General features: G+C 37.1%; 2 protein-coding genes across 2 annotated transcripts in view; one reads left to right on the plus strand and one right to left on the minus strand.

The window, feature by feature from the left end:
• Nucleotides 1–9,052, minus strand: part of LOC116301004 (proteasome activator complex subunit 4) — a 49,565-nt gene extending 40,513 nt beyond the window's left edge. The window contains exons 1-15 of the mRNA XM_089032575.1: nucleotides 8,747–9,052; nucleotides 7,338–7,478; nucleotides 6,507–6,623; nucleotides 5,869–5,913; nucleotides 5,216–5,365; nucleotides 4,990–5,056; nucleotides 4,495–4,569; nucleotides 4,029–4,151; nucleotides 3,689–3,778; nucleotides 3,517–3,575; nucleotides 2,630–2,836; nucleotides 2,160–2,346; nucleotides 1,364–1,450; nucleotides 888–952; nucleotides 330–492 (exon numbers count right to left, since the gene is read on the minus strand). Coding sequence (XP_088888701.1) covers nucleotides 330–492; nucleotides 888–952; nucleotides 1,364–1,450; nucleotides 2,160–2,346; nucleotides 2,630–2,836; nucleotides 3,517–3,575; nucleotides 3,689–3,778; nucleotides 4,029–4,151; nucleotides 4,495–4,569; nucleotides 4,990–5,056; nucleotides 5,216–5,365; nucleotides 5,869–5,913; nucleotides 6,507–6,623; nucleotides 7,338–7,478; nucleotides 8,747–8,928 — 1,758 coding nt within the window. The 5' untranslated portion in view covers nucleotides 8,929–9,052. The remainder of the gene's footprint in view (nucleotides 1–329; nucleotides 493–887; nucleotides 953–1,363; nucleotides 1,451–2,159; nucleotides 2,347–2,629; nucleotides 2,837–3,516; nucleotides 3,576–3,688; nucleotides 3,779–4,028; nucleotides 4,152–4,494; nucleotides 4,570–4,989; nucleotides 5,057–5,215; nucleotides 5,366–5,868; nucleotides 5,914–6,506; nucleotides 6,624–7,337; nucleotides 7,479–8,746) is intronic.
• Nucleotides 9,053–9,151: 99 nt separating this feature from the next.
• LOC116301006 (protein N-lysine methyltransferase METTL21A-like) lies at nucleotides 9,152–10,445 on the plus strand. Its single transcript, XM_031709999.1, has 2 exons — nucleotides 9,152–9,915; nucleotides 10,107–10,445. Exons 1-2 carry the CDS (start codon nucleotides 9,235–9,237, stop codon nucleotides 10,194–10,196), a joined length of 771 nt encoding a protein of 256 aa, XP_031565859.1. The 5' UTR covers nucleotides 9,152–9,234; the 3' UTR covers nucleotides 10,197–10,445.
• Nucleotides 10,446–14,895: the final 4,450 nt, after the last annotated feature.

Consider the following 14,895-nt stretch of genomic DNA (forward strand, 5'->3'; position numbering starts at 1 on the left):
CTTCAGCAGAAAAAAATGTTCCTATTTTATATTGTTTTCCATCATGTTGACGGAAGAAACTCAATTAGCCCCCCCTAAAATTTTGGCTGGATCCGCCCTTGACCATGCATGCAAATGTACCATTTCTGATCGTAGATAGAGTGGTTTTGTGACAGCAATGTTTAGGGGAAGTGTTACTGCAATTTTCATAAGAAAACTCTGCAAGCTGCACACTGAAATTTGGTTTTTCACTGCCGTCAATCAAACTCTTACTAGAGACAAAAGTGCAATCATTTAAGAAAGTCAATGGCAATAAGACGGTAAAATCTATTGATAGAACAGTGATTTACCTTAAAGATTTGAGGGGAGCTTTGCATGAGTATTGTGTGGAAGGTAGATGCCACTCCCATGCCTAGGATACCCTCTTGGCTGTGCCGCTGATCAGATCGAAACAACGAACTGTCCAACTCTGACACATTCTCAAAAGAGGAACTTTCAATCAATGTAAAACATCTAAAGAAAATACAAAAGACTCTTAACATAAGGTTTGTCAATAAATCATGTTTGATATATATATGTCATTTAGCAGCCAGGAGGTCCATTTAGGGAAAAACTTTGCCTGAGGTCTTGAATATAAGGACCGAGGCTGTTAAACCGCGGTCTGCTTTCAAGACCAAGGGCACAGTTTTCCTTCTCTGGACCGACTATAGGACGGTAAATGACTTATTTATTTTTTTCCTGTATTTCTTTTTTACTTGTTTTTGTAATCGTTTTGTTTTTTTATTTAGCAGCAAAGGATACCGGACTGCAGGCGTTATATATTCATTTGGCTAATCAAATCAGGGGAAAAAAACACAATGACCAGAAAGTTACAAGAAAATGATCCTAGAAGTGAATTAATACTTTACCTATCCATAAACTGTACTACAAAATCTTCAAACTGTCCAGTTGCTAAGCACAGCTCCTTCTCATCCTGAAAGCAAACCAGCAAACCAATGTACTAAATTTAACACATTCCAGTAATAATTCAAAATCACCAACATATCAGCTTCTTACACCAATACAGCTCAAAGTACTTTTCTTGTTAGTTTTCTTTTGTGTACATTGTCAAGTGTATCAGGTGGTTTGGTCAAATAATGGAGAGATAAAAGAGAAAGGCCCAAGAACAGGATGTTACATGATTGAACTAGGAATATGGGCCAGACTGGAAAAAAATTCTACTTTGTTTGCAAACCAATAAAGAGTAATTATTATTATTATTATTATTATCAATGTTATCATAAAGTTCTAAAAAGCCCCTCTCAATTCTGAAAGATGTCTAGGATTCCCCCTGAAATGCAATCAATGTATTAAATAACTTTGATAGTGGTTAACAGTACTGTACCTCTGTCATTTCCACCACGCCAACAGCTCCAGAGCAGTCTACAACTGGTACAAGACAGATGATTGTAGAAATAAATGTAAATGTAGCCTGGTAAGAAGAAAAAAGATAGGGTTAGCAAGTTGACAGATTTTTTAAAAATTTCTATTTTGCGTTTGAGTACAAGTCTTATTGCTGCCTCTGATAATCCTTCTCACCAATGACAGTCAAACTGAAGACTAACTAACATAATGTACATGTCCAGTGGCATAGTGAGAGTAGAGTTTTGGTGCAAATATTTCTGCCAAATCCGATGTTAGCCTGACAAAATGGAAGGAAGGAAAAAAGTCAAACTTTTATGGCTGTGACCCTTGCTAAGTCCCTGTTTACAGTAATCATAATCAATTTTTGTTGATGAATGAAACCTGTCCAGTGACATCAAACAAAAACCCTCAAAATATGGGAAATATGTAACCAATAAACAATACAGCTTGCATGCATGCACATTCAACATGTTAAGGAATTTATGATCCCATGGATGGCAAAAATGAGGCACAAGGACTGTTCTCACATTACACTACCCAATGGATTTTGATGATAGATGGATTGTAGACTTTACAATGTACAGGATAAGACATTGATCGAAAAGAATGCACTCGATCAAAAGACATATAGATTGACTAGGAAGTAAGGAAGTAACTAATCATTCAAGTTTCGTGATGTATTTGATCAAAGAATTGTGTAAGAAATGTTCATAAGACTATATGAAGGATTTGAAACTGCTACCTAGCCTTCACATATTTGATAGGCTCTAACTCACCATTGCTTTTCTGAAGTCATTTGGATCAATCCCTGGTAAGATCAGTTGTAACAATGGCAGAACATGTGACTTCCCTTCTGGATATGTCCCATCTGATTTAACAAGAGCCCTGGCTACTGATGTTACGCAGTTTAAGGTGGCTGTGAGTTGATGTGGTTCAATCAAGGTATCAAGTGCTTTGTAGAGCCTACAATGAAAATGTTTCATATTTTAGTAGAGTAATATGTCTGTTAAAAAAATATTAAGTTTTGATTCCGATAGTCAACATTTCTTTTAAAACATCGTGGTTTGTTGCAATATTTAATAAGATACAGTATAGTATATATTTTAATATAAAGATTATCTATTAACCACGAATGGGTGGCAAATTGTCTAGGACTGGCTACCCCTCTCAGCTACAAAATAAGCGTAGGGATCCCATCATTTTATTTCATTGTTGACATTATCATACTGTAAATGTAGTTACATACTTATCAAGAAGAGTAGGAATCACAAGATCTGGTTTCATCATAGCTAAATTCTGCAAAGAACTAGCTGCATCAAAGCTTCCAAACTTGTTAAAGATGGCCAACATAACTGGCGGCTTCAGACTCTCTACAAACTGGCAGATGTCATTATCTGTAAGCATTTTCTCTGGTGGTATTGGGGTCACCCATGTCTTCTTGTCAAACTTTTCCCTGTTGAAAAATATGAGAGAATATGGTTAAGAAATGACTTTTTTGGATGAAGCATGGGTGTGATTTGTCGTTGCAATCACACAACTGCAGCATAAGAGTAGCGAGGGGGGTAACTGTCCCCTCTTCTCCTACAACAAAAGTTTGCCCAAAAGTACACTGTACTATTTAACCACCAATAATGTGTTTGCATACTTTACACAAATTACCACTGTTTTCAGTGCTACTTGATTCCCAAGACAACAGTATTTCAACTGGGAAGTACTCCAGGCAGTAGACTACCATAAATCAAATAAATTCTTTGGTACCTTTACATACTGTACTTTGATTGACGGCAGTGTATTGTCTGATTTCCTTGTCATGACAGAGCACAAAATTAACACTCGCAAACTCAGAAAATGCAGGTGAAATTTTGTATTTATTGAGTGACAAAATTTAACTAGCTAAGTTTTGTGAGTATGAACACAGTCCACAAATTGAAGGAATGAAAAGTTCATAACCCACATCAAGTAAATCCTGTTATGAACCACGTTCGATCGCTAGTAAAGTTGAAAGTTACTAGCAAGGTTTTGCTAGTGGGTTTAAAAGTTCATTTCGTGCCCTGCATGACTGAATGTTTTGATCAGTGAGTAGCAATGAAAAAAGTGATTAAACTTATTTCCAGGTAATAACACATCACAAACCTGTGCAAGCGTTTGACAAACTCACTAGACAGTTTAAAAAGCAGCTTTTGCAATTTTCCCTGCAATAAACAATCATAAATGATTAAAGAATGCAAGAAATAAATATTGGACATTGTTAATTACAGTATTGTACTGATCTACTCTAATCAATGTTCCTGTACAATGTACTTACAGAATATCGTCCAATATTAGATGGATGGTAGAATGATTCCAGAGATGCAAACATCTTAGAAAGGTGAATCTGTGCTATACTGTCTCCTCCCTTAAATATCAAATATCATTTTTGATATTAAGTACGAATCAAATGTACATATATAAAACAAATGAGGAATTCAAAAAATGAAGATACAGTATAGAGCTAAAGAAAATAATGGCAAGTCAATGAACACAATATGGCTAAAATGTGCACTTGTCTGTTAAAAAATTGGTCCCAATGCTATTTATGGAAAATGTGTAACAGTTCTATATGCTAGTTAATTCAAAATATAAAGTCAAGGTTATTTAAGCCTTACCAGAGAGCATGTAATCCATATGATATAAGAGCGCAAGATAACCATGTAATCCCTGCATGGATAGAACACAGAACCTCCACTACCAATAGGAAGACTGAATGTCTTCAAGAGTCTTGTGAATACCTTTACATACAAAAAAACACAAGTTAGATTGTTAATTAAAATAAATTAACTACAATTATAAAATTGAACTTTTTGTGCTTCTTCTCACTCTTCTCGGTTGTTTCCCAAGAGCTTATTACTGAAAGGTGCACAGAAAAATGTGGTTTTATTTGCTATACTGTATAGAAAGAAATCTGTTGTAGTTTCAATCCTGTTTTCTTACACTACTTCTCTAAGTTTACTGTGCATGGTGTGAGCAGCCATGCTCTGTAAACTAATAAAGCACAGTTTTTAATGCACAGAGTGTACATACATACTATCTAATATAATCATTTATTTGAATAATTATCATCAATGTACATACCATAGGAATGTATGGATTCCAGTCTATGTGTCCTATGTTCTCTTTTGATAGTCTTGCCAACAACTTCAAGAAGTCCTTCAAAAAATAAATTACAATCAAGAATCAATATATCCGAAAAAACGAGCTGTCATTGCCAATAGGCGATAGGCGAAAAGTAATAGGAGATAGGTCATTCCAAGATCCAAGAATAGATGAAACGACTTGTGTTTCTGCTTCTTATTCTCATCAAGAACATGGACCTTAGTGTTGAGACTGATTCAATATTGCTTGTATTCAATGAAACCATATCCGTCTCGGAATGGGCCTATCGCCTTTGGTGATGACAACGTTCATTTATTTTCTATCCTTCCTTCTTATCTTTCCATTTTCCATAATTCATCAATCTTCACAAAAAAGTCTTCGCTCACATCATTATCACAACCAGTCCAATCAGCAAACTTGCACATATTTGAGCATTCTGATTGGTTCTAGGTATACTGCATACTTATATCCTACCTCTTCCCAGGCTCTTCCTGGGTCTTGAAATGTTATCCAGATCCCCATGAATTCTTCAAACCAAAGCCTGCCAGAAAATTTAAGATTACAAGATTCCATTTACATGTACATGTAGTTTTAAAGTCCTATTGTGTTTCCTTCGTGAATTATTAATGAGTTTTTTAAGGTTGCATAAAACATATATTAATGAAAATGAAGTTTCTAATGTACTGTAGGTTGGATTTACCTGAATCCCTGGTCATACTGACTTGGTGGTAAAGTTGTAGGAAGAAACAGAGAGAAATAAAATATAGCTTTTCCAAATGCCACATCATAAGGACACAATAATGGTTTCCATTCATCCAACATCTCTTGAGTAGATTCCACTGAAAAGTACCTGCAAATCAAAACACTTCCAGTTATATATTGCACACCATACATTTTTTAAACATCTTTTTTTGTATTATGGAATAAACATTTTCAGATGAGAAAAAGAGCTGTTGCAATCGAGGGAAGGATCACAATTCACATGCAGTGAAAAAAGGGAAATTCCAGTTTATTCAAAAACTTTAGCCTTTTATTGCAACCACGCGATATTAAAGAGTTTGATTCTCAACTAAACCACACATACAAAGTTTCACACGAGGGTTTTTCTCTAGGTTCTCTAGTTTTCATCTCTCTATGAAAATCAAAATAGTCACTTAACATTGCTGGTCAAAACAACTAGCAAGACAAAATTTCCCCAGACAAGTTCTGGCTCTGGCTGGACATTGTCTGATGACTGACCATTATTTTAAACCCTGCATATCCCCATCCACTGAAAGCTAAAATATCTAAAGTAGGACGTGACACAATACAGATGATATATTATTATGAATCAAACTAAAAAAAATTACTTACACTCTTGCTAGACGTACAACCGATTTCATGAGCTCCTTGCATTTGCTTCATGTAGATATACACATTGAAATTAATTGCAACACAATAGGTTAGTCAAAATCAAATAATGGAGAAATCAGGGGTCCCCTTATAGCTTAAATGCTTGCCAAAAGACTAAGATTTCCAGCCCTTACCTTTATACTAGCATTGTGTTTTTAGGTGAATTAATTTTACAGTACAATTCTCACAGTGCTCCTCTACACCCAGCTTCGTAAATGGGTACCCCAGATAATTGTTACAGGTAACAGGCAGGTTATGGGGTCAGGGGGAAGCAGCATTAGGGAATAACACTATTCCCTAGTCTTTGTACTTCATGCTATGGAAACCAGAATACAGTACAATTATTTTTGAGTACCTCGGGTTCCATCAACTTATCTCTATTGGGACATACTTTTAGCTTAGATCCCATTCGTAAAAATACACTTTTGTGCTGGCTCTTTTGAAGTCAATAACTGATAAATGTACACAGAGAGGTATGATATTGGATACTAAGTGCTTTATGCACAGCATAAAGAATATAGCCTTAATAGACAAATTGTTTTTAAAGAAACACTTTGCAATATCACAAGTATTTCTTTTTCTCATTAAACTGCTATTACCTGGAGTGTTTCTTGAGCCCAACAGATTCATATTTTGAGTAATGCAGAAACTCCACATTAGCATACAGTGGCTTCCAGGGAAGGGTGAGTTCCTCCCTTGAAATCAACTTTCGCTTCCTAGGATAATAAGAAAATTATCAAAAGCCACATGTAAATAATGAAATACCAGAATATGCCTCACATCCATGGGTGACAGATATGACATAATCCAAAGCGCGTGAACCATCTCCTTTCTCCTGTCCCAATTTGTCACACATACATTCAGACTTACAGTGTGGTAAAAATCAAGATTATCATTTTATTCCAATCTCAGGGATCCCACAAGTTAACTTTTCATTCCAACCACAGGCACCCCACCATTGCACTGCCTTTTTCTCAACCACAGGGATCCCACCATTGCCCTGTTTTATTCCAATCACAGGGATTCCACCATTTAACTTCTCATTCTGACCATGCACAGGCATCCCACCAATGCACTTCCTTATTTCAACCACATGGATCCCAACATTTTACTTCTTATTCTAACCACAGACATTCCAGACATTCCACGATTGCACTGCCTTATTCCAACCACAGGAATCCCAACATTTTACTTCTAATTCTAACCACAGACATTCCACAGGCATCCCACCATTGTATTGCCTTATTCCAACCACAGGGATCCCAAACTTTTACTTCTTATTCTAACCACAGGCATCCCACCATTGCACTGCCTTATTACAACAACAGGAATCCCACCTTTTAACTTCTCATTCCAACCACAGGGATCCCACCATTTAGACTGCCTAAATCCACCCACAGGGATCCCATCCTGGTTCTATTTGAACTTACTTTAAGAGTAGTATGAGTACATGACCATATCCAATGATGAACTGCGCATCCAGTTCTGGTGTTGTTATCAGTTCATAAAAAAGCTTGATGAAGTTTATATGATCCTCTTTTGAAAACTTCCTACCATATAGCTTGATGTAACTAAAATATAAGTAACAATACAAAATATTAAAGAACATTTCAATATCAATCTTAGACCCCACCTATTACCTATACTCCTTGGGAATTTCACTTATTTTAAGTCAAACCTGCAAGACAGTAGCAAGTGATCAGTCTCCTTAGCCAGTGGCTCATAATATTTTAAGCTTCATGAAGCCAGATCAAATTGGAATTTAGAAGTTGATTTTTTTCTTAAGGAAGGAAAACCGTAGAACCTCGAAAGAACCCTCAGAGCAAAGGAGCGCCAACCAGCAACTCCATTCACATATGACACAAAAACTGAGGGGTCATACTATATCTACTTGAATGCATCAAGTCTCTAATGAATGACTATTACTTTATCATATTTTTACTAATTTACAGTAGCAGGGTTTTCAATAGAAGCAGGCAGCCAGCAAATCTCACAAGATATTTTACTTGACATTGCCTTCTATTTTGATTAAAGTTTACCAAAATTTAGGGAAAATGTGAGAAAGATTTGTTCGCAGCCCCTGCCTATTCTTTGCATTTTGCCGCTTACTCATGCTGGTATGGAAAACCCTGTTTTGGGTAACTAACATCACCTATCTAAGATCAATAAATTCATATAAGTTCTGTTCTACAGCGAGATTATAAATCAGCTCCATAAATGCATTCTTTTGAATAATGAGATTTAATATTAGTAAGAATCTAAAGAATTTTTAGCCCCATTTTTTTGTTCTTCCCTTCATCCTTTAATTCCATTTCCCATCATAGATCCATCCAATTATTATAAAAAACAATATTATATTTAGTTCATTATATTATAAATATTACCAAAGCTGATTTTCGAAAATATAATTATTTAAAATCTATAGGGTTTGATTGTTGAACTTGATTAACAAACAAAGAATATCTTATCGACATATTTTAATCGAACGAATCAAAAGTGGCAGTTTTATAATTCACGTTACAACGGATTCAGGATGCACAGTCATCGTTACACAACAATTTTTTCGCTATAAGCATATCGCGAACACTTAAATTTAAAAAAAGACTTTTTGCCGGTCAATGTCGCATAAAACAATTCTAAAATCATCATAAGTTCATAGGGAAAAACAGGTGACACAAAACGAATATATATATTGGTATTACAGTTTACAAGTAGCTAAGGCAAACACTCTCTGAAACCCAGCAGTTTTCACGTGTGAAATTTCATGGCTTTAAACTATGTCGCGCGAAACTCAAAGTAGACTCTAAAAGCCTTTATGGATGCTAGAAATATCACTTACCTAGAGAGCTGATTACTCCAATAAAGTGCTCCAGGACTTGATTCACGAAAAACTACAGCTCGACCCAAATTATACTTGATTTCCGCTAAAAACTTGTTGGACTGATCATCAAGTTGATCGCTATAGGGAAGCAAAGAGTTGTATATTATCTCTTTTTGTGGCGTAAAACCCAAAGAATCCATGTTGGACAAATGGAAAGAGGATCCAGAAAGGATCACTTAGATTAACAAAGCTAGATAATGCTTAAAATAAGGTCATAATTGTAGCTTTTTGAAGTGCGGTAGTTAGGATTTTTTTTTGAAGAAATGAAAAAGTCAAGTAATGGGTCAGTGGTGTCTCGTTTGAAGTCATGGGCATTATCATACTAGTGTCCAGTTTTCTCAAGACTCACGTTCAATATGGCCGACGGACAGTCAATTTGAGAAATTTATATTTACCATGTTTTAAACCTATAAAGGAAGAATTCTTTATCATATGCGAATCTAGCCATGTGGGTGAGACAAGAATACAAGCCTGAAAAAGCCCGATTTCAAAAACCTTTTGAGATTGACATCGAATTAGCGACACAAAAGCAAGTACACCGGGAAGAAGAACAAGAAGAACAAGACGCAGAGTACTATAATGGGAAGCAGAAAAGTGAAAATAAGAGTACTCGAAAAATCAAACTCGAACAAAGTTATGCTGCCCTTGGGACAACTGTCTGGGATGGTAGCATTGCACTGGCGAAAATGTTTGACAATCAAATGATTTTTCCTCAAGAAGATTTTAAAAACTACCGAGTACTGGAACTTGGTGCGGGTTGCGGATTAGTAGGGATTTATCTGTGTTTATTAGGTGCTAAACGAACTGTTATCACAGACCAACAATGCTGTATTCCTACTCTAAATAAAAATATAGAACTTAATATTGCAAAGGACATGGCTTCAAGGATAAAAGCAGAAGAGTATTCCTGGGGGAATGGGGTGGACCATTTAACCAAGAACGGCGTATTTGATCTGGTAGTTGCTGCTGAAGTGCTCTATTCAGAAGAGGATTCTATAAAACTTGCGAAAAGCATCCCAAGATTAACTCACCAGAAGTCGTTGGTGTTTGTGTCCATGGGAAGAAACCGAGGAGGAGAGTCCGCTTTTGTCAGAACAATGAAAAATGAAGGTTTTGAAGTACAAGAGGTAAATTTTTCTTCATAAGCAATAAAGAAATGTGAAAATATATATATTAAATAAAAAGAATCAAATTCATCCACAAAAGCCCCCAGTCAGCTTCCCTTTTCCTTTCCCTTCTCTTCCCTCCCCTAAAATTGAGAAATTGACCATTAACGAAGCCAACCCTAATCATTGATTCTAAGACCTTTTTCTTACAGGTAGCAAAGGAGCATCTTCATCCTAAATATCAAGATAGCATTATTAAAGTCCTGAAAGCATATTTACCACAGGGATCCCAAACAAGATGAATATTTTTAAACAATATGCAGTCGATTGTCAGGGCAATCTGTGACCATGGTAAAATTAATGTGAATAAATCAGATCTAAAATGTTCAGACTACAAATTAAACTGGACTTTGGTCAGGGAGTATGATAACACATGTATGCAGTCTAAGAAGACAACATGAGTTAATTAGTTGATATCCTTATTTGTGAATAATTTTTACAAAATAAAAGAAACTTATATTCTCTGGTTCTACTGCTCGATATTTTGCAGTCAGTTGGAAATCAAAATTTGTTTTACAATCAGTAAAGTATGTGTATTTGATGAGTGTATTTAACAATATTATATAATACCAATAAATTTATTATTATAAGAAAAAGGCATGATTATTAAATATTGGTCCATTTTAACGATAGGCCTTTTGCAATAGATTGACACGTTATTGTTAGTGGATGGCAAAAAAACTTTATTTAAAGATTTTTTGCTGTACTAATAATGCCCGGGGGGTACTCTTGTCCGTTTAGGGTAGGGATGTGCCACTGAGCCCTCTGAACATTGACCCTGTCCCAGAGTAAAATCGCTGAAATTCATACCCTGTTCCAGAGTGAGATCGCTGAATACCATACCCAGTTCCTGTATTGTGAAAATAGATATCCTGTTCCAGAAAGGAGAGAGCACGATTTCATATACCCTGTCCCAGAGCGAGCGCAATTTTATATACCCTGTTCCAGAGTAAAATTGCTGAAAACCATACCCTGTTTGGTGGCAAGTTCCCTTATAGCAAATATAGGGGAGTACCCACCCCCCCCCCCCCCTCTAGGTACTAATGCCGTATCCAAAACCTTTTCAAGATACAAATCAGTTTAAAGTTTGTTTGCCATTCAGCAGAGCCTTTCCCAAGGGACCTTGAGCTGAATTGATTCATTATCAAAGTCACATATCAGCAAGTGACTGTTTGTTGCAAAAGGCCGGCTTTCCGCTTTAAACACAGGCAGCCCAAGCAATGCATCTGTGCCGTCTCATGCTGCAAAAATCGTAAAATTTGAAAATTAAAAAATTGAAATTACTTTGATCCTTTGTTGTCCTTAATGCTTTTTAACTTCTTCTTGGTTAGTTCTTAGCTGTCTTTAGCCGTTTTTTCTCATTTTTTTCCTCCCCTACCTATGCATTGCTTGGGCTGCCTGTGCTTTAAAATGTCAATCTCGTACCCAGCGCCCACGTTCTTCTTGGTAAGAACCAGCGGTTTCTTTCAACTTCCGGTAGGTACGTCATGTATGGGGCCACCAAATGTCCTGGCTATAGTACTCTAATGATATATAGCATATATAGCATGTATGTGTAGTGCACGAATAATACCCGTAATGTCTGTAGTAGGTGTAGTACCTGTATTAGGTGTAGTATCTGTAGTACCAGTAGTAGGCGTAGTACGTGTAGTAGGTGTAGTACCTGTAGTAGGTGTAGTACCTGTAGTAGGTGTAGTACCTGTAGTACGTGTAGTACCTGTAGTACGTGTAGTAGGTGTAGTACCTGTAGTACCTGTAGTAGGTGTAGTACCTGTAGTACGTGTAGTAGGTGTAGTACGTGTAGTAGGTGTAGTAGGTGTAGTACGTGTAGTACCTGTAGTACGTGTAGTACCTGTAGTAGTAGGTGTAGTACCTGTAGTACCTGTAGTAGGTGTAGTGCCTGTAGTAGGTGTAGTACCTGTAGTATCTGTAGTACCAGTAGTAGGTGAGTAGGTGTAGTAGGTGTAGTACCTGTAGTAGGTGTAGTACCTGTAGTACCTGTAGTAGTAGGTGTAGTACCTGTAGTACCTGTAGTAGGTGTAGTGCCTGTAGTAGGTGTAGTACCTGTAGTATCTGTAGTACCAGTAGTAGGTGAGTAGGTGTAGTAGGTGTAGTACCTGTAGTACCTGTAGTACCTGTAGTAGGTGTAGTACCTGTAGTACCTGTGGTAGGTGTAGTACCTGTAGTAGCTGTAGTAGCTGTAGTAGCTGTAGTACCTGTAGTATCTGTAGTACCTGTAGTAGGTGTAGTACCTGTAGTACCTGTAGTAGGTGTAGTACCTGTAGTACCTGTAGTAGGTGTAGTACCTGTAGTACCTGTAGTACGTGTAGTAGGTGTAGTACCTGTAGTAGGTGTAGTACGTGTAGTACCTGTAGTACCTGTAGTAGGTGTAGTACCTGTAGTACCTGTAGTACCTGTAGTAGGTGTAGTAGGTGTAGTACCTGTAGTACGTGTAGTACCTGTAGTACCTGTAGTAGGTGTAGTACCTGTAGTACCTGTAGTAGTAGGTGTAGTACCTGTAGTACGTGTAGTAGGTGTAGTGCCTGTAGTAGGTGTAGTACCTGTAGTATCTGTAGTACCAGTAGTAGGTGAGTAGGTGTAGTAGGTGTAGTACCTGTAGTACCTGTAGTACCTGTAGTACCTGTAGTAGGTGTAGTACCTGTAGTACCTGTAGTAGGTGTAGTACCTGTAGTACCTGTAGTAGCTGTAGTACCTGTAGTAGGTGTAGTACCTGTAGTAGGTGTAGTACCTGTAGTACCTGTAGTAGGTGTAGTACCTGTAGTACCTGTAGTAGGTGTAGTACCTGTAGTACCTGTAGTAGGTGTAGTACCTGTAGTACCTGTAGTACCTGTAGTACGTGTAGTAGGTGTAGTACCTGTAGTAGGTGTAGTACGTGTAGTACCTGTAGTACCTGTAGTACCTGTAGTACCTGTAGTAGGTGTAGTACCTGTAGTACCTGTAGTACGTGTAGTAGGTGTAGTAGGTGTAGTACCTGTAGTACCTGTAGTAGGTGTAGTACGTGTAGTACCTGTAGTAGCTGTAATACCTGTAGTAGGTGTAGTAGCTGTAGTAGGTGTAGTACCTGTAGTAGGTGTAGTACCTGTAGTAGGTGTAGTACGTGTAGTACCTGTAGTACCTGTAGTACCTGTAGTAGGTGTAGTACCTGTAGTACGTGTAGTAGGTGTAGTACCTGTAGTAGGTGTAGTACCAGTAGTACCCGTAGCAGGTGTAGTAGGTGTAGTACCTGTAGTAGGTGTAGTACGTGTAGTAGGCGTAGTACGTGTAGTAGGTGTAGTACCTGTAGTACCTGTAGTAGGCGTAGTACCTATAGTAGGTGTAGTACGTGTACTAGCTGTAGTAGGTGTAGTACGTGTAGTACGTGTAGTACGTGTAGTACGTGTAGTACCTGTAGTACGTGTAATACCTGTAGTAGGCGTAGAAGTTGTGTAACAACTGTAGTACTTGTAGTAGGTGTAGTAGGTGTAGTAGCTGTAAGTGAAGTGGAGGTAGTATCCGTAATAAGTGAAGTTGTTATTGTTGTTGTACCTTTACACCTTTTGCTGTTCATTAACCGCAAAGGAATATTCATTCAAGCGAAAAAGCATTATCATTAGCGCGAAGAGGCACACAATAACGCGAACGGAGTTTCAAGAGCGCGATGGAACATTCATTAAGGAATTTAGCATAACATTGGACAATCATGAATATGTTTGTGCAGGTTCATTAGCGTTTTCGAAGTTTCATTAGCGCCTTTGTGCAATCAATAGACAAAACCACACATTCAATAACGGTTTTTGGACATTCATTAGCGCAATACATTATTACTTTACTTTTTACACGGGAATTGTAGGATTTTAGCTTTCTTTACATTTTTTACAACCCATGAATATAACCGTTTTTTACAAAGAAAACATGGCGTTAGGTATTGAAGAAAGAAGTGTATTTATCCTTGAATTGCTTCTCTATTCATACATCTGGGAAGATAGGTTTGCATGTGGTTGTACCACTGCATGCATTTTTGTTGCGTGATAACATTTATGTTTCTTGTAGTCGCTCTAAGAAGCAATCTTTTTCTTAGCTCTCCGAGTGGAATGCCTTGCCTTCTAGCTAAAATCCTACAATTCCCGTGTAAAAAGTAAAGTAATAATGTATTGCGCTAATGAATGTCCAAAAACCGTTATTGAATGTGTGGTTTTGTCTATTGATTGCACAAAGGCGCTAATGAAACTTCGAAAACGCTAATGAACCTGCACAAACATATTCATGATTGTCCAATGTTATGCTAAATTCCTTAATGAATGTTCCATCGCGCTCTTGAAACTCCGTTCGTGTTATTGTGTGCCTCTTCGCGCTAATGATAATGCTTTTTCGCTTGAATGAATATTCCTTTGCGGTTAATGAACAGCAAAAGGTGTACTTTGTTGGTCTTTAATTTTGATTGCATTTCTTAATTTATCTTTCCCATTTGATTTTTACTATACTGTTTTTTTCTAATTTTTTTAAAGTGTAAAGGTGAGCAGCAAAAATGAACAACTGAACTTTCCTTAAGTTTTGTAAACGTTTTTATTACTCCGACGCGTTTTGTCTGCAAGCAACAGACTTCTTCAGGGAGTTTACAAATGAGTATTATTACAACAGTTTATATGGACTATTAACGGGAAATTACAAAACATACAAACATGTTGTAGCAGGAAAGCACGTAAAATAGGCTAGGCAATAGTGGAATTTCCTAATTATGTTATTTTATACTTTTTGGGAAAGCGCTAACCATGTGCCCCAAAAAACGATCTATTTGCATAGATGAGCTAAAGTGGTGGTAGATCGGTAACTGACGATACAGTCAAGATCTGGTAAATGTTTCTGAATTACTTTCTTGATGCTTGCGTGACTACAGTTATAAGTAGTTTTAAAGACAAGCATTCTTTTACTGTTACCCTGCTT

Source organism: Actinia tenebrosa, unplaced genomic scaffold (assembly GCF_029948245.1).
Source record: "Actinia tenebrosa isolate PJP-AT-01 unplaced genomic scaffold, QUT_ActTen_1.0 PGA_scaffold1__47_contigs__length_23844297, whole genome shotgun sequence".
Classification (NCBI taxonomy): Eukaryota; Metazoa; Cnidaria; class Anthozoa; order Actiniaria; family Actiniidae; genus Actinia; species Actinia tenebrosa.